Source organism: Saccostrea echinata, unplaced genomic scaffold (assembly GCF_033153115.1).
Source record: "Saccostrea echinata isolate AGI-Se365-2 ecotype Australia unplaced genomic scaffold, CSIRO_AGI_Sech_v1 ptg000044l, whole genome shotgun sequence".
Taxonomy (NCBI): Eukaryota; Metazoa; Mollusca; class Bivalvia; order Ostreida; family Ostreidae; genus Saccostrea; species Saccostrea echinata.
In genome coordinates, this window is record NW_026889793.1 from 1,565,864 (window position 1) to 1,588,552 (window position 22,689).

Sequence of the window (22,689 nt, forward strand, 5' to 3'; positions counted from 1 at the left end):
AAAATTTTTGTCTAACTCGTGCCGCACGGCGGCTAGAAGTGAATACCTGACGAAAACCTGTTCTTTACACTCAATAACTATTGGCTAATAATGGAACCTTCCATTATAATGCACTGTGCCGTCAATACAATATTTTCCCGCTATTACTGGCGAACCGCGGGAAAATATAAGTATTAACTCTACTACCATTAAAATACAACACAACCCAAACATACAATGCCCGACAGCCAGCCGTGATTGCTCTAGAAAAACACAAAAAAAGGGGTGTAAACAACTGTGAATACTGTTTTAATACAATTATAATTCCAATGACCTTGAAACCATAAGTCGTTTATCCAAAGAATCTACAATGTAACCATCTTTGGCACTGTCACTTCTCCATCTACCGTGCTTTTTCAAACATCTCTCATCCACATTTGAATTTGCTGCCACAGTCGCCCCACCTGCCCTTAAAGAATGAATTCCTATGTTAACATGTTCACCCATAATTGTTTTCAACAATGATACAAGATTGCTTCTAGTTGATGTATAACTAAGTTTTTTGTTTTTATATATTAATTTAAAAACACCTTTTGACCTAAAAATTGGTCTAAATAAGAAAAATTGTTTTTCACTAATTGGACCCAAAAGTTCTAAATATCTCTTATACATATTGACAGGACATGCAGACGTTGAACCTTTAGCAACAAGGACTTCGCTTCCTTGTCTGTACTGATCTGTTTTTGATTTTTTAATAGAAAGCACAAGATATTCATCATGTACAAGCACATCATTAAATGTTAAAGAAATAACTTCGTCAAACCTAAGAAAACCAGCGAAACAAAATAAAATCGTAGTAAGATTTCTGACAATTAGCAAATCATTTTCATCAACGAATTTATCACAAAGTTCAATTAACACATCCTTGGTAATAGGTTCTTTTTTCTGGACAACACGACTAGCTTTCCGTCTTGCGGCTTCTTGTAGAGATGTAACGTAGGCATTCTTCGTTGGATCTGGTAAACCTGCACATTCGTGAGCCCACCTAATCGCATACACGGCAACGTTCACAGGGTGTTGAGATGATCCGTTCTGTAACAAATGCGTCAGGTATAATGCCACATGCATGGGACTTGCCGGTAACGCACTATATGTCCTTGAACTTTAATGAAATTTTCCCATCTCTTAAAAGAGTTAAAATAGGATTTATTAGTGTTATCGCTTTTACTTGACAAAATCCAGCTGCTTAAATATGGACACAGATCAGCCAAATAACTTCCAGGTTCGACGCCATGTTTTTCTGCATTTCTTTTAATGCTGTCATGGAGTCCTATTCCTGTAAAAATATGTCATCTATATCAAAATTTTATTTTCAGAAAAAACATACTAAATAAAAGACCCTTTTCCCCAAATATTCCATTATTTCCTCTTCCCCTGCAAACTGCATGAACAGTTTGTATTTTCGAAAAATTTTTAACATAATGTTTGAAATTTCCCTCCTTATCAATCAACATTGGCCAAAACGGAGCGGATTTCCACTCCGGAATTACCAAAGTACAATTGCATTTGTCACTCTCAAGTTTCCTTACCACTAAAGGAATTAATTTTGGCGGCGGTACAACCCAGTTCAAATGATCAGTCCACATCTGAGAGAACGCATCAACAGCGCTTGATCCTGCTCACCAGTACTTAGAATTAAAATTCTCACACTTACTGTTATGGAGATCTGCGAATCTATCGCATGTATGTGGTCCCCAGATATTGTCAAAATAATCAAATACACATTGCTTAACAGACCAGTCATCACAGTCTGTCATTCTACTCAAAGAGTCTGCTTTTACGTTTTCTGACCTAGGTATCCATTTACCTGTTATTTGAATATCCTTATTATTGCATAAACTATGCACTGACATTGCAATGTCTTGTAACTTTTTCTTCTTGCTCCCTACTTTCAATATATGTTGCACATTTTGATTATCAGAATTGATCTCAACAGATTTGCCTTCAACTTTATCAACAGATTTTGACAAGATTCTATTTACTGTCTCAAGTTCTCTCCAAGTAGAACTTTGCTTACTTTCCCATTCGTTCCAAACTCCATACCACTCAAATTCAGTTTGTTCACCCTCTGAACATATAGTCAAATGACCTCCAAAACCCGTGTCAGATTCATCACAATAAATTGTTACTTTATTTACATCAGACTCTGTCAACTGAGTTAACAACGTACCACTTTTATTCATTTTTTCAACAGATGTCAACCACTTTTAGTTCCCCTACCGCTTCTGCAGACAGCCTTACTCTCGAATTCCAACTGGAACGCGTCAGAATGCAAAAGTATAAATACCTTGTTTGTAGTCTAACATCATAACCCAATACTGTTTGCATTGAAATTATTTGTCCAACCACAGATGCGATATTTTTAACATCGAACCAAATAAAATCAGAATCATAACCTTTCAAAATATTTGCAATACAAACCTTGAGTTTGTTGACCCTAGGTGACGTCACCATTATTTTGTTGTTTATTGTATTCCATACAAACCCTAACCATACTAATTCTTGTACTGGCTCCCAGTGACTCTTGTCTGCTGCAACAAGAAACCCTAATCTGTCTAAATCTTTCCGAATTTCTAAACTCACTAATTCTGCTTCGTGTAATGTTGAGGCACCGCCCATCCCATCATCTAAATACATGACAATCTTGTAACCTTTTGACCTCCAAAGCTTCACCACTTCCCTCATGACTTTCGAAAATATGTATCCTGCTGTACTAAGGCCAAATGGCAGAACTTTAAAAACATAATACTTACTTTTCCATTTAAAACCTAAGTATTCTTCATCTAGTTCATGCATCCTAATGTGATGATATGCACTTTTTAAATCAAATGAAAAAATGAAATCACCTGATTCAAATAAGCTTTTTGAAACAGATGCATTTTCGTATTTGTGCTTATATTTGAATAAATGAGGATTGATATGTCGTGCATCTAATACCAACCTTTGTTTTGTTTTGTTACCCGCTACCGTCAATGAATTTATAACCCTTGGTTTATTGATATACTCCACTATACAACCTTTATTGAGTAACTTTTCAATTTCTTTATCTACAAACTCACCGTTTTCTAACGCAGATCGATTGTTCTTAAGTTCTATGGGTTCTGGTGTGGTAAACAATGGCATTTTATAACCCTTCTCAAGAATGTCCAAAATATACCTGTTTGCACCAATCAAACGCCACTGACCTATATTCTCCCGTAAATGACCTACAGGTGAAATATTTACACCGCGTGATTGCTTTTGTATTGTATTGTCATACTACTCACCGTCATTTTTCTGCTTAATCAAATGATTATCTTGATAAACAAATGTACTTATCTTATTATCATCTAGTTTTCCTTACAGTCCTTTCTCCAATGACCTCTCTTGTTACAGCGATAGCAATGCCCAGGCTTCCATGTAGATTCATTAAGTGTTGTCTTTGTCGACACTGGCTTTGGGTAGGGCCTGGTAAAATCCCTCAGATCTTTTCGTCTCTTTGCCTTTTCTTCTTTTACTTTCCTCTCAGCCCGAGTCTGTGCTTTGGTAATTCTCTTCTCGTCATCGGAATCTGATGCGATAGGGCTTTTAACGTACTCGTCAACCGCTCTCCATCCCGCCTCTGAAGAATCTGCAAGTTTAATTAATTTTTGTCTGTGTTTTATAATATCCACACCTTCTGCTATTTTACGTTTTGCGTCTTCAATTTTTCGTTCTTCCAAATGTTCACTGGCCTCCTGCATTTTAGATAGGACTTTTACGTTGTGTTTGTGCTGCTCTTCGTTGCCACGTTTTTTGAATTTATAGCCGTCGGCCACGACTTGTTCAATTCTAGCCTCCTGTCTATCGGCAATAGCTTTTTGGTTCTCATTTATTGTTTTCTACATCTCTGTAAGCCTATTGTCCAGAAGCTCCGAGAAACTGCTCAGCATTTCATTATTCGAAGCGCATACAGTATCGTTGATTTGTCTTTGAATTGCTTGGGCGTCCATTTTTATCTAACTCGTGCCGCACGGCGGCTAGAGGTGAATACCTGAATTACCTTTCGAAAACCTGTTCTTTACACTCAATAACTATTGGCTAATAATGGAACCTTCCATTATAATGCACTGTGCCGTCAATACAATATTTTCCCGCTATTACTGGCGAACCGCGGGAAAATATAATTAATGGAAATAAGTAATCTTTTGTGAATGAAAGAAATTGAACCCTGGACATCTGACAGGACAAAATAGTGCTCTGCGATCACCTATAAGCCTAGGCTACAGGTAGTAGGAATTTAAGCCGTGCATCACGTACTTTCACAACGTTACCTCTAAAGAAGGGTGTCTTCATCTTGTACCGATTACCAAGTTCTGGGGATCGATAAATTCTATCAGCTAGAAAAAGCAGAACTTAGGCGTATACCACCATTGTCCTGATTAAATATCGCTTGATATGCTTATCATGCCATGCAAGTGCCCCGTTCTCCTAGGAAAGCATGACAACCATAGAATTGTTTAGATTTCTACCGAAAATAATTATAGGTAACCTCAATTCATATTTAATATATTAAAGAAATTTATAGCAATATTCAAAAGATCTCTGTCATATAAAGTATAAACAGGCGAAGATTTAGATAGTATAAATTTAAGGTGTTATAACCCTCTGCTCTAGTTTCACTATTTTTTTTTTATTTCCAACATTAGTTTTTATCAACAGCAATAGCATTAGATTCGAATGGAAAATCGTGTAAATTTCGAAGCGTTGCTCACTTATAATGTCTAATCATGAAGAAAATGTGACGCAGTACAATATTTATTTAAAAATATGAGATATATAAGAAAACAATATTTAGTGTCAACATATTAAATTCACATTAGAAAACACAATGAAGCGTCGCTTTTTAGTCAGAATATCACATTGTTATCTTTGTTTGTAAAGAAAAAGTGTATCCATCTACACTGTACAAGAGTTATCCTTTAAAATATTTTTTTGTTTATTAAGAGATAATTCATGAATATCACAAATCTAACACTTTTAAAGAACTGGTTGCAAAGGTATTATTAGAAAGTGTAAAAAAAATAATGGTAATTGAAAAGATAAGTCAATGGTTGAATAATCCAGACTTGAGTGAATTGACTATATATTGGTCTTCATTACTAAACGCCGGTAAAACAAAGTATTGGTCAGCTCGGAAGTATTTTCTTAGCAAGTTATCTCTCTTATTAGAGGGTCGTTCCACCTTAAAGTCCAGAAGAGCTACTAACAATGGTTGTCGGGAATGTTTTGTAGTAAAGAAGTAGTAAATATATCAGGAAACACTGTGACACTTTAAACGAATCAAAATATCGTATGTTAAAATTCAGCCGGTAAAAGAGAGGGTGTAAAAAGGGACACCACTAGTACAATTTTAAAAGTGGAATCTCCTTCATGTTCCGCTCCTGTCTTACATGGCATCTACTCCCCCGCAAATTAAATTTAGATCACAGAGCTAAGTGTATTAACTTAAGTAAAATAGTCCTTTCACCGTGTACGTACAAATTAAGAGAACTAAAACATACTTTAAAAATAGAAATATGGTGGTGAAGAGAACTGCATGTGTATATAGAATTAAAGAAATATATCCGACCTACGATATTTTCAACATAAATACAAAGTGTGTAGTGTCTAAGTACCCTCCACCAACAGATTTGTCAATGAGGACAAATTATGTTTGTACATCTTTCAAAAAATAATAATTTAATGCTTAGTCTCATAACTGCAACGGCGTGTGAAAACAAATTGAGTAACGCCCGTGAGCGTACGTTATATGGTGATTTTGAATGCCGTAGCTTTTCACACATTTTATAAATAAAATACATGTACATGGAATGTAAAATGTGTATTTGTAACAATACTATAGCATAAATAATATTAGTCAAAAAATATAGAAAAGGAAAAAAAAATCCAATGTTTCACAACCAATAAATTCATCATACATTGATATCGTCATTCCATACGTAGTGGCATGAACACCAGGTATCCGGACGCTCTTAAGGACATGCGCAACGTAGTTTGAACTTTATTGTCTTTTCCGCGGGAGTTGAAGAGTCCCAATACTTAAAGGACTGTGTGCTATATTATAATGTCTATATATGCTGCTGTACACTTATTCTAAAACAAGTTTTGATAAACAAAACATTTAGAATATATGTTTAGTATTTTTTGCTCAATTGATATGTTTTCAAAACCCCTGGTAATGCATGCTGATTCTTTGTCTACGAACATCTGATGGCATTATAATTTTAAATTAAGAATATCTTGAAAAAATATCAGTAGGTAAGGTACGTTGCGTATGTCCTTAATCCGGGGATGCAACATAATAGAACGCAAAATTGAAAAAGAAGGGGCTTTTATTATTGTTTTTCTATGTTTATGAAATCCTATCCTTGATGATTTGCGTATTTACATCTGCCCCTACTTTTCGATAAAAAGTAAAAAACGAAATATTGTCCCTTAAATTTCGTTAATTCCATGAATTGTATGCGTGAACAATCCACGGCATTTTTTTTTTAAATCTTAAAATCTTCATTGTACACTGGCGTTTTCCCCGTTAAAACGGTCTATATAACATTCATATTCGGCTTGGCCAAGATCAGGTGCCCATTTCCAACTAAATGATGTTATATAGATGTAACTCTTTATAGTTACATCTAATCTAAATGTCTTTTGTTGCATTGCAAAGATCAGAATGAGAGCTTTCCATTGGTATATAATATCATATATATAGTATCTGTATTTTTGAAAAAAACAACAGAATAAAGTCAAAGATTCATAATTTTTGAAGCGGTATGCTGTTGCACTTGATTTTTCACATTTTAAATAATGGTTATTTAAAAATATTTTGAATGAAACATTCCAAAATAAATGTACTTTATTGTAGAGAAATCATTCTGGTTAAGTTTATTTTTTACAGAAAAGAAAAAGGATAAAAATTGTGGAAATTATGAATAAATGTGTGCAGATATACCTTTGTTATATAATTTAAGATTTATTAATGTTTGAATACGAGGGGTGATCAAAAAGTTCGCGAACTATCTCTATATTTAGAAAACCTCAATTCAGATCAGAATGAAATTTGGCACACATATAGTCATACACATGTTCTATAAATAGCAGATATTAAATAATGTTTTGCTCCGTGTTTGTGACGTCACAATGTGAAAATGACGTCAGTATGTAGGTCACTTGTGACAAAAAATGGTTGACTCAGTCGTATTCGAGCAACAAACGGCTGTAAAGTTTAACGTATATCTCGGAAATTCCTTTGCAGTGGAATATGATAATTTGTACAAGGTTTGTAAAGACAAAAGACTTACCAGAAGTTCAATCATTAATTGGATTGAATGTTTTAATGAAGGCAGGGAGATCGTTTAAAATGATGTTTGTTCTGTTGCCCAGCGAAAGCAAGCCGGTAAAAAGATGTATCCTTAGTTGAGCAATTTGTTTTGAAAGATCGCCAAGTTACAGTAAGAAAAATAGTTCAATATCTGAGCAATAATATAATTATTAAACCCCTAAAATATCGTTTACTTTAGACTTTAAACGTATGAGATATGAAGAAAAAGAAGGCGCCTATACTTGTTCCACATTGGATAAACGACGCTCCCGAGACAGTGGACTCGGGTTGTGATGGTCACCATGCTAATTCTGGGAAGCGATATCCTTATCCACCCATCCTATTGCCGAGATTTGCCCATTTCTGACAGATGGTCTGTTCTTGTTATGAAAAATTACTTGCATGCTAAGAAATAATCTCTTAGCTTCTGTGAACAAACCGCTTCGAAGCATGTCACGTGACCGCCTGGATCACGTGATTCGCGCATGGGCAGAACAATGGCAGATGTCTATTAAAATCGGAGAGGACTACCGGTAATTTAAAAAATAATGAACACTGAAACCTCATTTTATTTCATTTAAGGAAGTAATTCAATTAGTTCGCGAACTTTTTGATCACCCCTCGTAAATGCATAATTTCTATCAAAAAAGAGCAAATATATTTGTTTAATTTTTTTTATTTAATTTGGAAAATAAAACACAAAATGTGCACACATTTTACAATATAACCACTATATTTTTCTCATAGTACACATTTTGTATTTCCATTCTGGGGCCAAAATAAAATATACCTTTGTTTCCCCTAACGCGACCGACCCACTTAAATCGTGCCGAGTGAGAAGTTTTTTTAATAAGATTATTCAAATATTTTTTTTTATTGTTTATCAACTTTATAAAATAAAATTTCATCAAAATCCGTTTTTATCAGAACAACGGCTTTTGTTTAACTCTCCTTTGGCGCCCACAACATGTGGCCACAGAGGGTTAGTTCATGTTATAAAACAACGGCGACGTATCAATCTTATGATATATCTTTAACTTATAAGAATCCTACACTCTTGAAACATATCGCGAATTAAACATACCATGACTAAGGAGTGTTAAGATGGTATTTACAAATGTGTCTTCTAAAATTAACATAGTAGTAAGCATGGCAAAGCCTGCCTCATGAGCAGATGAGTGGCCCACCTTGTGTATGCATATCAATAAATTTCACTGCATTTCATTCGTTTCGATCTAATAAGCAGTTCCTATTGATCCTATTTTTACTATATAGGGCCATAGGAGTTGTAAACATGTCTTTGTATAATTATTTTATCTTGATAAATATGATTCAGATGTCGTTTCTTCATTCCTTTTATTTCTAGGGTAAACTGCGTGACTATAACATTAGATATGTGAAACTTTTATCATTTTAGATATGGTTTGGTTAGATTAAATATTGTTTATACATGTACACTCTTTCCAAATAGTGTTGAAATCTTTAAAATTGACTCCTGAGACGTACAGTGTATTTTTTCTTTAGTTAGGCCCTTGAAAAGTAGTTGTTTCTTTGCTTTAAAATATACCTTTGAAAATTGTTGGGGCGACAACATTTGAACACCTGTCTGGTAGAGGGCTCCCAATTTAAACTTTTACTCGGTACTTATGGCCACTGATCATTAAGCATCAGTAAGGGATCTTTTACGTGCCATCTACATGTATACTGCGACACTGGACCTAGGTTTTTTTACGGTCTCATTCGACTGACCATTCTCCACGTCCCACGTCGGGACCTGTGATTTAGAACAAGCTCCTGAATTACGTTGTGACTCCAAAACGAAACACTGAAATCACTGAAATCACTGCGCCACTCGAGGCCCTTGATATTTTGTCTGTGTAAGAACTCGAAGATGATAGTAGGTTTGAAAAATGAAAAATATACTCTGATGTCCGATGGTTGAGTACATGTATTTGCGAATCTTGTCTTTTTGTAAATATTCGATTTCAATAAATTTACGCTGGCCTGAGATATTTCACAAGTTCAAATGAATAATATTTGTGAATTAATGCACCATACATGTTGCTTCATTTGTATGATATTCGGTTTAAAAATCGGTTTCTTTTGTTATTTCTTACTAATAAATATATTATTCAATTTTTTAGAATGTATTTTCAAAACTGCTGTCAGATAAAAAAAAAAAAAATAATTTACCTACCCACCCAACTTGAGATTTTAAGGTCGGGTTAGGGGAAAGAAAGATATTTTTAATGATGGCCTGGTCTAATATTTTGTATAGTCCGTAGCCCCATATTTCATTATAGTTTGTGTTCAACAAAACAATGTAGAATTGATCATGCTCTTGTTTAATATTTTCACAGTTACTAGTGAAGTAAAAAACAGTAATGAATAGCTTTTGCGCTAACACCAAAAGAAGTTATAGAAGAATGATTGGTGTCCGTAGCCCTGTATAGTCCGTAGCCACAATATAATAACTTCCAGAAAGTCATATACATTATTGATACAATAACTACAATACAAAAATATGTTTAATCGAACAAATGCAATGTTTTTAAATACAAATACAACTGTAAGTAAAAATAAAATATCTGAAAATTAACATTTTTCAACTAAAGGCTTGCTTCTGTAGTCTGTCCTGTTATGTTTGTGGTTACAACATATTTCTAAATATACATGATAAAGTTTTCCTTCTTGTGATACATACTATCAATCCATTTACAATGATAAGCATTGGAACATTTTTAAAAGAATATTTAGCCACACAAATCCTACTTACAAAAGGGCTACAGACTCTACAAATAAATTTAGCAAATTTACAGACCATATAACCGCACTTCTGTATTAGCAAGAGATTTTTTTTCCTATTTGTATCTACTGCAAAATGGTGATTCAATGGTTTATAAGTCCTCATCGACCAGACTTAAAATCCCATTGTGGGATTTGATCCCAAAACATAAGAATCAACTCCTTACTTTGCAATTTAGTACAAACTGAGGCCTTCACTCTTAAAATTGTGCCACCCAATCTACTTGTCACTGAATTGTTAATTTAAAAAAAAGCAATGATTCTTTATGGGTAAATACTGTACTATTATGTTTTCTTCTTCAAAAGGTCAATCATGTTTTGCAATTTTTTTTTATTTGAATTACACCATATGATTATGATAAATTATATACTGATACACCTTTTGAATGACCATCTTGAGTAATATGCATTACATTAAATCGAAAAAAAAAATGAAGCAATATATTCTGTAACTCCCTCCCCACCCACCCACCCACACACAAATCATGCCTTGATTTAATTTTAGCTCCTGTTGCTTTTATTCATTATAGTTTGAACATCAATTATGCTTTAATAAGTTGAACTGGAATTTCATTTGGCATTGAAAGTACATGGTACATGAGACAATTGATTTTTAAGTATGGTATAATAAATACTCAAACTAAGTGGTGTGAACTGTTATAGAAAACCAATAAATAAAAAAAATGCCCAAAATTTGATTAAACAATTATATATATTTTCTTTAAGTTGATCGTCCACAATAGAGATGTTTAAAGGTATATCTTAAGTCTTAGAGTTGAAATCGATCTTTAAATCGATAATGTCATTAATAAAATAAGATAAAATATTACAACGGTAAATATGTAAGCGACGTATAAAATTCTTAATAGGGTAGGTGGTGTAACTTCCACTACCGGGGTAACTTCGACCATTCATAAATACATGTACCTTTTAATAGTTTGTTTATACCTTATTATTGTGTACGTACATCTATTTTATGCAGAAAGTATTTTTAAAGTATTGTGTCAATAATAATTTTATTTCAATGAGCGTAATTAAGTTGTTAGTTGAATATTACGATATCCAAGAAGAGGCTTTAAATTACAGATGAGTATTTCACGTATTTATTAGCCAATACAAGAAATCGTTATCTCTGAAAATCTGTATAAAGAGTTAATCAATGGATATCCCTTACGTGACATTTATCAGATATATTTTTGCAACTGAAATATATGCCTTTTTAATTTCAAGTATTTATTTTTTACAAATTAAAATGCAAATCGGCTGAACAGAAATCGGCCGGTTACCCCTGCATGGATACAGCGTCAGTGGGTTACTTCGACCAATGAAAAATGACGCAATACAATCTGCAGCAATATGACTTTTACCAAAAAGAATTCCTGACCGTATTAAAAAAGTTAAAAAAAGTATTAAGTACACGTATACACAGTAGAAACTTGTTCTACAACAGTGAAAACTCGTCTGTTCAGTTTTCTTGCGGATTAATTATGCCTAGGTGTGCATGAACATTCGCAGCAATCAGTAAACAGCGTCGATAGGTGCATTCGATGTCTTCAGATTAGTCACATTTTGAAAATTATCGTCTCTTTTTGTTAGTATTTTTACATCGGTCTTTTATGTTTTACAAAAGAATAATTTGAATTTATATATTTTTTTCTTATATTAGGGGTGACGCAAATTATTCCGTTTATATGGGCGCAGCGGTCGAAGTAACCCCTTGCGTGGTCGAAGTTACCCAACACACATATCTTGTAAATCGAACGCATTTATTTTTTATTATGACAAATAATACATATAAAAACAATGTAATCTGAAAAATAAAAGGTTTCCCGAAGGAAAAAAGATCTAGTAAAAGCTGTAGCATAACAGACTATGACATACTTGGAGAAATCTTCAGTACATAAATATAATCGGTCGAAATTACACCATCCTACCCTACTTTGCATCGCGATTACCTCACAGTTATCTAACTTAGCGCCGCTCTTTTGCGGCGAAGTCGAGGAAACTCTAAACCTTGTGAGATTTCCGGGGCATGAATTACTAGTGACAATCAAATGAATCGAAAATTAGGATGCCGAAAGTACTAAGTATTGCAAAGGATTGAACTTCAGATAGTAAGTTGTCTAATTTGGGATGTTAAAAGTATTTTATCAGCTTTCAAAAGTAACTACAATAAGAAAGAAATGGATGAATTTAATTAGAAGAGTCGGCTTACTGAAAAAGATCAATAAAAATGTAACACATGAGGACTAGGTTCTCTTAAAATTTATAAGCGTGATTCAGCGAATGTTTTGCAAGATATTTCACCAGGACGAATTTCATTTATATCAAAAATCCACAATGCTTAATCTCGAGTTGTATGCAACAGCACATTGCCCCCAGCTAACAGACATTTCCTACCTTCATCGCGAAAGAGTTCCATTAAGTAAAGCAATCGCGATATCAAGTATTGGCCATGTTTTTTGTAGAATGACTGTCAAAACATCCGGTTTTCACTTGTGTAGAATTGCTTGTTTGAGTAGCAGGTAAAGCTCTTTTAAAAGCTGTAAAATGTACCCTAAAAGTACATAAAAAGACCTAAGGACTTGTTCTGTGAAATGTACATAACTTATTTTGTCACATTTTTGCACTGTTTGTTGATCAAGGGAGCTAAAAATGCATAGGTGTATTGCAAATGGATGCATAAACTACCCAATATCCCTCATGTTTCATCTGTAAAATGCACCCAATTAGTAATTGATCAATGTATTATACTTAGATACATGTATTTATAAAAATTAAAATTTTATCTTTCCATTGATTTTTAGAAGTCTATGTAATAAGCCCTTATTATTTCTTTATAGGGGTCAGTTTTGCCTCTCCATCAGCTCATCAGATAACGTCCTTATAACGTCATACATAAAACTGTGTTTTGCACCCAAAAAGTTAGTGGGCTCTTTGAAATTATTATAAGGCAATCAGAATGCCGACATGCAATTATTATAGATCCATATCTCTTCCATTGTCTCCAAGTCTTATCCACTGATATTTTCTTCTGTTACGATTTCGACTTATGTTTACTTTAATTCGGTAATTTTCGGGTTGAAGAGTGCATTCCGCCAATCAGTTGTGATAGACCGGCATATCGATGATGTACGTATTCAACACAAATAACTGTCCCACCTGCCGGTTTACGGGTAAACAAAATCCCCCTCCTTAACGAAAGAGCATACCGAGGGAGATAATTCTGTTTTCCATTACCAAATTATTTTAATTTTGTTTTCAATGATTTAGCAAATGTAAACACTTGGCTTAACAACTCCCCCCCCCCCCCCCCCCAAAAAAAAAAAAAAAAAAATAATCCTCATGAACTGTTGAACTATTGGATGATTTTTTTCTTGTCGTTATATCCAAAAATAGGTAAATTTTGGAACTTCCAAAAAAAAAAAAAATAATAATAATAATACCGTATATACTCGCCTATAAGTCGGTTTTTTGGGAGTTAACTTTTGGTCCAAATCTTTATGTCCGACTTATAGGCGAGTCATCAAAAGCTTGGTATTTTTCTGGACGACGAAATGTAGTATTTTTTACATAACTTCGACGATTATCGTTGAGAAATGTCTGAACGTATTATATTATTTATGTATTCTTAGATTATATATAAAGTAAAAGTATTTACGCGTTTTAATGATTTTATTTTCATCTTAAGTGTATATTATTTATTTGATTAATTATTAACAAAAATATTTCTTTAATTAACTTGTGACTTACTGTAAATCTATCGTTTATCGGTAAAATAGAATTGCAAACCCGATATAATACGTTTAGCATTAATGTATAATTATATGTACACGTGTACCGTCTGCAATGTTTTTGACAACAGATATGATATTCTTAAAAAATAATTCAGAATATTATTCTGGAGTCTATTAAAACTCGATTGTTTATGAAAATGCTTCCCATGTGTGGTACACAATTTTCTCGGGGCGCGTGCCACTAAATAAACATGATGTCAGGTAAGGGATACAGTAATTAAGAGACGATGATTGCTAATAAAAAAATCAAACGTAGCGTTATTAAAAACTATAGATATGGCTTGGACATTAGGCACCTCCTAATTAAATATCATCAAAATGTTGGTAGACTCGTTACATAGTTCATCACCATGCCAAAGAAACAGAGATCCGCCAATGATCGAGATCGATGTATAAAATATACAAGACAAGGGATTTAACGCTTAAACAAAACAGTATAGAAAGAAACCAAAATGGGAGTGGTTTGGTTTGTTGAAAAATAAAAAATATTAATTACCGATGTCATATCTTAACATATTATTTGAACACAGGTAAATACATTAGAGTATTTATATGAAATTTATAAAAGAAGAAAAAAGAGAGATAAAATATCGGCGTAATTTCTCAAAATATTTGAAACACATGTTAGAACATTAGAGCATTGATTTGAAATTGTCCACCGATCCTGGCAAAAGGTTGTACCGACTTATAGGCGGGTCAATGACAAATCCCTTCAAAATAACCTCAAAAATCACAACCGACTTATAGGCGAGTATATACGGTAATAATAATAAATAAATAAACGACAGGAATTTTTGATGGTGGGGTGTTGTACATCCTTAAATCCAGTTTTTTTTTGTTCATGAATTTTCAATACTTTTATTTTTAACTTTTTGTATAATAAAGGAATTTCTAATTAAATATTTACGAAAAAATAATAATATGTGTTATATTGGTCACAATAGAAATTTTATAAAAGCAGATTTCGCACAAAACGTTTACTAAGATTTAAAATACCAGAAAGTAAATGATTAATTATGATTTATATTCAAAGAAAGGAAAAGGCAGCCAATAGTTGTAAATATATACATTTTTTTAATCCCCACTGAAATGCTTTCATTTCAGCTAAATACCATATCTATACGCCGGAAGTCAGATGTCTACTGTACTGCTTACTGTTAACTGAGAAATATCAACTGAATCTCAATGTACAATCACACAGAATCACAAGGGACAAAATCAGAGACAGATATTTCACTGATAGTACTGATGACGACTTGGTAGATCTACCTGATGCAATCACAGAAACACACAATGGTGTTACAACGTTTACATCAGACGATATCCGACATGACGTCATGTACGCCTTTGTTACGGAGTGTTTGGTGGAGGACAGTGATCTGGAGTTTTTCCTCACCACGGCATCAGGGGACGTGATATCAGAATACGGCAGGTCCTGGAACTATAAGAGGAGTGAGGGAGAGAGATGTCTGTATATACCGGACAGACCAGAGAAAATGTACGACCTCTTCATAGACAAACTACAGCTGGACATCATCACACACTGTACCGTGTCTGACGGGGGGATTCATCGCAGGATCAGTGAACGTTGTAAGTATGATTTCTGTATAATAAATATTTTTCTAAGATTTATTGGAATTTTTATCCTGATACAATCTTATATTAGTCTTGTATTTGCATATAGTTTATGTTGTACAGTACAAAGTTTCTTTATTCTTCTTATTACATTTAATATAAGGTTATCAAAACATTTTGAATGTTATTGAAATTATTTTGAAAGCGTCTTTGTGATTAATTATCTTAATTTTAATTTTATCATGCATCATGCACATGTCAATATTTTAACAATAAAATGCGTATAATAAAAGTATAGTAATTATGTAACATGGCTTCATGTGGCAGTTTGTTTTGCACGGGATAATCTCCAGAGAGAACTATCTTGCTGCTTAAACAATTTTAAAGACCGATCTTTTTTAAGATGACATAAGTAATGAAATATTGAAATAACGAACAGTATTCAAGCCCTAAGTAAGGTAACAAAGACAATTAATACGCCTTTTCAGCATTATGAAATCTATCATAATTCATGAATTATGATTCATTATATGTATAGTTAACATAGAATTATTAAAATTCACTTAAGTAAATTTCCGACCCATCAATTATAAACAAGAACATGCACGGCAACATGAGTTTATAGATTTATATAATCTCACATTTGCTCAGAATTACATGTATGAATAATTTGTGAATTCAATTGTAGAATCCTTAAATTGCTTTTAGCTTCATTATGTTCCCCAAACGAAGTTTCAAAAAAAAACTGTTCAAATTATTGTACTGAAAAGATGGTGTGCTGAGACCTGGGTCATAATTAAAATTTAAAAAATGTTTTAAAATTTTTTCATGGTAATCATTGTATTGTCTAAGTCTTTAGAAGATCTATAAAGTTTTCCAAGAGGGATTAAATCAAACTATATCTACGACAATTTTGAATTAGACTTTACAATGTAAACAGGTTGATTCAAAGGACCAGATGCTAATTCGATTGAAATGTATAGCGTAAGAGTTTGCTTGGATTGTTGGATACCATATCTCCATAGTGTATTTGTTTAACTGATTTGCATGAAATGTTATGGCATTTTTTTTTAAATCCACTTTGACGGACCACATAGAAGAAGAGAATTAAATGTTTTTTCAGACACTTGATCAGAACACCAAGGGAAGGGAAATGATACAAAACAATAAAAATGTTGCCAATTTACCAAATATAGGAATATTAATTTGATAAAGTTGTAGCAATTAAGTGAAATGTATATTAAAAGAAATTATTTAACGTACTTTCAAGGATAAGCTCTCATGACCTTCCTTCCAATTGGAAATTACTTCTCAAGGGAATAAAGCTATCACTTTCCACTGTTTATTTCATAAAATTGCCTGACAAAAATATGAATCATTGATGCCCTGTTCTTTGATATTGTTGATTTTCTTTGATACAGTGGGAGTCCCCAAGGAAATACTAGAGTGGGACCAGGAGGCCAGAGAGCGGTATGTGGTGTACGCAAAGAGGGAAACACAGACAGTCCACCATGCCCGGGGGATGATTGTAGGATGTGCTGGGGCGGGGAAAACCACGCTTCTTAAACGCCTCCTCGGTTGTAGTGAAGAAGAGATTAAGAAAGTAAAATCTACTGAGGGATTGGAGGTGCATGAGAAAATATTTGAAGTCTGTGATGAAACTAAATCTTTGAAAAGTAAGAAGGTTTAAAGTAATCTGCAAGTTTTACATTTTTTTCTCATAAACAGAATTTTTTTTTACTTATATCATATTCATGTGCAAGCGCGAATATATCTTCTCGCTTGAAATAGTCAAAAGTTAACTTTCCATTAAGTTTAATTTTAATTTAAATTGTTTCAGTAGGCAATAAATAATGATAGAGACAGCTTTGCAGCAAAGCAAACAAGTGACAATGACTGTTTCTGAAAGTTGAAGACCTGATGTCTTAAATGCATGATAAACATGTTTGGTAAATCAACTATTACATACGCTACTATGGAATCAATGTATTCAAAAATAATAATGTTGTTCATTTAATTTTATAAAGTCATACACTTAAGAATAAAAACAATTATAGGTTGAAATGCAAGCAAATAATAGACAAAATATCCTTGTGACGTATACCAAGGACGAGATATGATATTTCTTATAGGTTGGCAACAGTTGCCATGGTTTTAATGCCACGAAGTGATTTTCAATTTACTCTCTTAGTGTTTTAATCTTATCCTGTCTTTTTAAAAAGCATATTTCTATATAACTGATGATCAATTTTTAAAGGTGTTGGCGTGACCCTAATTTTCACATTTCAAAAAAATTCAAATTAAATTCCTTTGATAGAGCCTTGCTATGGAAATTAGCCGAACAATTATGCATAAAAATCTGAAAAATATTTTGATTCCCTGGATATGTACCCTTGTTTGTAGATTCCCAAAACTTTTATGATTGATATTTATGAACAATTAACCTGACTTTCAATTTTGACTACCACCCAATCTCTAACTGGATGCAAAATGCTGGCACATAGGGTATAATATTGATATAAAGTTAACAAAACCGAACATTTTCCCTTCTTGGTAAATATAGCAAAGTGTTGTATTTTTCATCAAACTTTATCAATATATGATATTCAACTTAAGTTCTACCAGATAAATACTATTCAAGGTGAGTCAGATAATATGTTTCTTGATTAAATGGTAAGTACATTCCTAAAGCAACAAAACATATCACTTTAAACCACTGGTAAATTGTTTCCATTGTTACACTGCAAAGTAACAGTTAATCACAATTTTTCTTACGTTGTCGGTGTTGCAAGGTCCTAAGGATGTATTTGTGCCAGTCGTGAATTTTATTGTTTTTCCTCAAGATGGTAGCATTAACCCAATCCTAGCAATAGATTTTGCATTGTTATACTGTGTTACCATGGCAAACATGAAAGTTATTTTTAGAATAATATTGCCAATACCTAATTACTTAAAGTCAAATATTTTTATTGTTTTTCTTACGTTGTTGATTGTGTATGATCATGTAACACCTATCACTAGTAAATATTGAGCGTTTTTCAGTATTTTTCAGCATCTAAAATGTATTCCAAACGTACCTATAATTACCACTTACTAAGAGATAAATTCTAAATAGTTTCTTTATAGCATAATTGGCAACAAGGTGTCATGTTTTTGTGAGAATGGTTTGTTTGTTTTTCTTAGTCTTTATTAAGGCTTAATAAAGATTCAATGTAGCTGAAAATCTCAATTTTTCCAACTTTTCTGGCTGGTACCATGGCATCCAAGACACATAGCAACGAATTATTATTTGATATGTTTCTGGTGTCAAGTTGTAATAATGGGCAAAGTTTCATAAAAATCGGCGACCATGCGTGGCAAAGAAGTTTAAGTGGTTACAGAGAATCACTATTAATCATCATAGGTGGATAGCAAAATGTAATAACTTCTCTCAGTAGAATACAAAAAAGAGCCCTGCCTAGCACCAGAAAACTTGATCAAGTGGTCTAGAATTTCAAAAATCTGCTAAAAATTACCTTGCTTATTACAATTTGTACTCTGTCCCTTTGATGCCCATGAAGAGAGAAGAATAGTTTCAAAGAAAAAAACACATTTTTATTAAAGATTCAACATAGCTCCACTCTAACACCAGAACCCCTTATCCAAGTGCTATGGAAGTCATAATTTTGGAAGAAGCATACTTGCTCATCATACCTATGCACTGTGTTTATCTACTAAATACCCAGGAGCAGAGAAGAAAATCTTCAGAGAAAAAATGCATTTTCAATATATAATCAATCGACCCCCCCTTCCTACCACCAACACCACCAAAAACCCCGACTCAGGGTCCACGAATTTCGTAACTCTGGAAGACACACCCTTGTTTATCACAATTATGCACTCAATTTATCTACCAGATACACAAAAGCAGACATTTTTTTCTTCTTAAAAAAAAATAATGCATTTTTACTATAGAATCAAAGGTAACACCGCAAAACCAGAACCTCTGACCCAGAATCCATGAAACTCACACCTTTGGAATATACACACTTTCTCATCATAACAATACACTTAGTGTGACCGTTTACTATCCAGGAGAAGAAAAGAATATTTCTTAAAGAACAATGAATTTTGTTCTTTTCATAATCTATTTAGCGCCGCTCCCCACCACTACAACAAAAAACCCCTGACCCTGGAGCCACAAATTCTTATTTTTAGAAGAGGCACCTTTTCTCATCATAACCATGCACTTAGTTTATCTTCTAGGTACCCAATAAAAGAGGAATTTTTCAAAGAATAAATGCACATTTACTATATAATCAATAATACCCAATTCTAACCCAAGGTCCCCTGACCCAGGGACCATGAATTTCACACTTTTTGAAGAAGCACCCTTACTCATCAGTACTTTGCCCTTAGTTTATTTTTGCTTTATACCCAGTAAAACAGAAGGTTTTCAAAGACATAATTTATTTTCACTATAAAATAGGTATCTCCTCCCCACCCCAAACTAGAACCCCTGGCCCTGGAGCCAAAAATTTCAGAATTTCGGAATATTTACCCTTGCTCATCATAACAATGCAACAATGCACCTAGTTTATCTGCTATGGCGAAAAAGAAATAAAAATTTTTATAGTATATTTTCTTTTTCACTAAATGCATTAGAGCTCTGCTTTAACTTCAGAACGCCAGTTCCTGGAGTCATGAATTTCATAATTTTGATAGAGAGCTCAACGCTTATTATGATCATGCCAATAGTTTGTTTGCTTGATGTTCAAGAGTAAAGAAGAAGGTTTACGAAGATAACACTTATTTTGATGCTTTTAGTCCAATCCATTAGGCCCCAAGAGGACAAGATCGACCATGAAACTCACAATTTTTGTACAAATTCAGTCATTGATGCTATGTGCTAAATTGGTTGAAAATGGTTCAGTGTGTCAAGAAAAAAAGCCGAATTTGTTCAAAAGTTTAGGACCGACGAACCACGCACAATGCATGTCGTACGACGACAAACAACAAACAGAGAGAAAAAGTTCACCAGAGTGACTAAGTTGACCTCAAAAGTTGTTCCTAGAAAAATCAGACCTACTTCTTTTTTTATGTTACGATACAAAAGTTATTTTGTGGTTCTGCAATTATGGTGAATTACTTAAATGCATTGCTGACTTATTTCTTGCGTGTACTATAATAGAAGATGCACTGATCCTATGCAAAATTAAATGGGTCATTGTTACTAGAAGAAGCATCAATGGTTGTAATGCTACAGGATGTAGACATAGTATCTGCATTTAATAGGAAGTAATAAGCCTTTTAACTTAAGGGGAAGAAACACCTTGAGCTGAAAAAATACTTGTCATTCAATTATTTTTATATTTTGTATATTTCTAATTAAGTATGTCCCACATATCTTAAAGCAGAAATATCATTAGGTTTCTGACCTTATTTTCGAGATATTGATTGACAAATACTATGTCCTACAGTATCTAAGTGGAGTTTCAATTCTCCATGTCTCCGGGCTCATTACTCTGTCCACAATGGGATTTTTTAAGCATTTATAAAAAATATGTAAGTGGACATGTATCTTTTAAAATATTTCAGAGTATGAATAGGGTTTAAAATTCGAAAAAGCAAGTTTCTTCTATCGCTCTGCAACTGGATAGGGGAAATTACGTACTTTTTAAGACAACTTAAACAACAATAAAACGTAATTTACAAAAAATTCTATCATTCAATATTTTTAAATTTACCTTGAAATGCAAGTCCTTCGTATTATTGATTAACTGTAAAAATTTCGAATGGTGAAGCTGACCTCAATATTGCACAGGACATCATGAAAGAAGGCATAAGCATGACAAAACCGTGTCATGTTTACATTTCTCGAGTACGGGAAAAACCAACTATGACGTCACGCGTAAGCTAAATAAGCGAAATAAGATATACCTACATAAGATTTCCGTCATCAGCAATGCAAAAACATTTTTTGTGTTCCCCGTTTCTCAAAATATTTCATCACATACTGATTATGACCTGTTCTTACATAATAATACCGCCCCTGTATTCACCGAGTATGATCTTGCTGTACTAACAGATCGTGTATGACGTCACCGACTTGTTGGACGCGCAGTTTGGAGAAACAGAGGAGTGGATCAAACAATTTCATAATTTGTTAATGTTTACAAGAATGTTGACACTTTTTATTTTTTTATATATAAAATGGTAATCAAAGTAAACAAATTGTCAAATATTAATACAAGAACTGATGGTTTACACGTTTTGCAGTTATATACACGGAGACTATGACGTAGTTAAACAGAGTCATGTGACCATGTGTCCTTCATCCCCTTAAGAAAAAAATAAGATGGATTAGTCTATATATAGTTAAATTGCAACATAAAAATATAGTCTAAAAACTATTTCTGCTGAAATGATTGTTCTCTCTGTATTTAGCAATAACATTGACTGAATTACGGTTGTTCTAACTTTAATGCTAGTAATGCTTTTGATATACTATAGCTAGTGCAGATTATTTGTTGAATATTAAGTACTGTTTATTATGCCGGTTTGTGTAACAAACGCTGTGTTTATAATGCATTTATTCCATCAACAACCAAACTTTAATGTCAAGAGCGCTTAATTTTTTTTTCAGCAAGGACAAAATGCGAAGATGGCAAAAATGGAGAATATCATATTAGAAATGATGATGCAAAGACTCTGACTTTGTTTGACTTTGGTGGACAGTGTGCGTACTACGCCTGTCATCAGATTTACCTTACCAGGAGAGCTTTCTATGTGGTGGTGGTGGACGCTTCTAAACATCTTGACCAGAAAGTGGATAGACGTGTATGTGATCAAGTTGGAAGCATTTTCTCTGGGTGGACGTATGGAGGTATTAGTGATACAAAGTAGACATCTTTTTGTTCTCTGAATTATAAAATTTTCAAAAATATGTCTTGTAAAAGAGTACCTAAAACGTCGATTCTTTTTATGTATAGAATGTATAAAGGAGCAAGTCCTACAGTGATATATAACGATAGAAAATGTCTGGTCTCTCCATATACCTTCAGTTTTCTTTTACTCAGTTGCGTGTACGTCAACCCTCTATAATCAGATAATTAAGCCAAAATGACAAAATGAAGTCTTGTTAATTGTCATGCT

The 22,689-nt window shown here is 33.3% G+C and overlaps 2 protein-coding genes and 1 pseudogene across 2 annotated transcripts; 1 reads left to right on the top strand and 2 right to left on the bottom strand.

Moving 5' to 3' along the window:
• Positions 1–297: 297 nt before the first annotated feature.
• Positions 298–3,162, bottom strand: LOC133201433 (integrase/recombinase xerD homolog). The gene is given in 6 exon segments (XM_061337236.1): positions 298–1,128; positions 1,131–1,321; positions 1,694–1,846; positions 2,057–2,192; positions 2,548–2,771; positions 3,099–3,162. Coding segments are annotated over 6 exon segments (1,599 nt in total).
• A 206-nt stretch (positions 3,163–3,368) lies between these two features.
• LOC133201434 (uncharacterized) lies at positions 3,369–4,184 on the bottom strand (annotated as a pseudogene).
• Positions 4,185–14,174: 9,990 nt separating this feature from the next.
• LOC133201435 (uncharacterized) lies at positions 14,175–22,440 on the top strand. The gene is made up of 4 exons (XM_061337238.1): positions 14,175–14,181; positions 15,085–15,570; positions 16,977–17,239; positions 22,273–22,440. Exons 1-4 carry the CDS (start codon positions 14,175–14,177, stop codon positions 22,438–22,440), a joined length of 924 nt encoding a protein of 307 aa, XP_061193222.1.
• Positions 22,441–22,689: the final 249 nt, after the last annotated feature.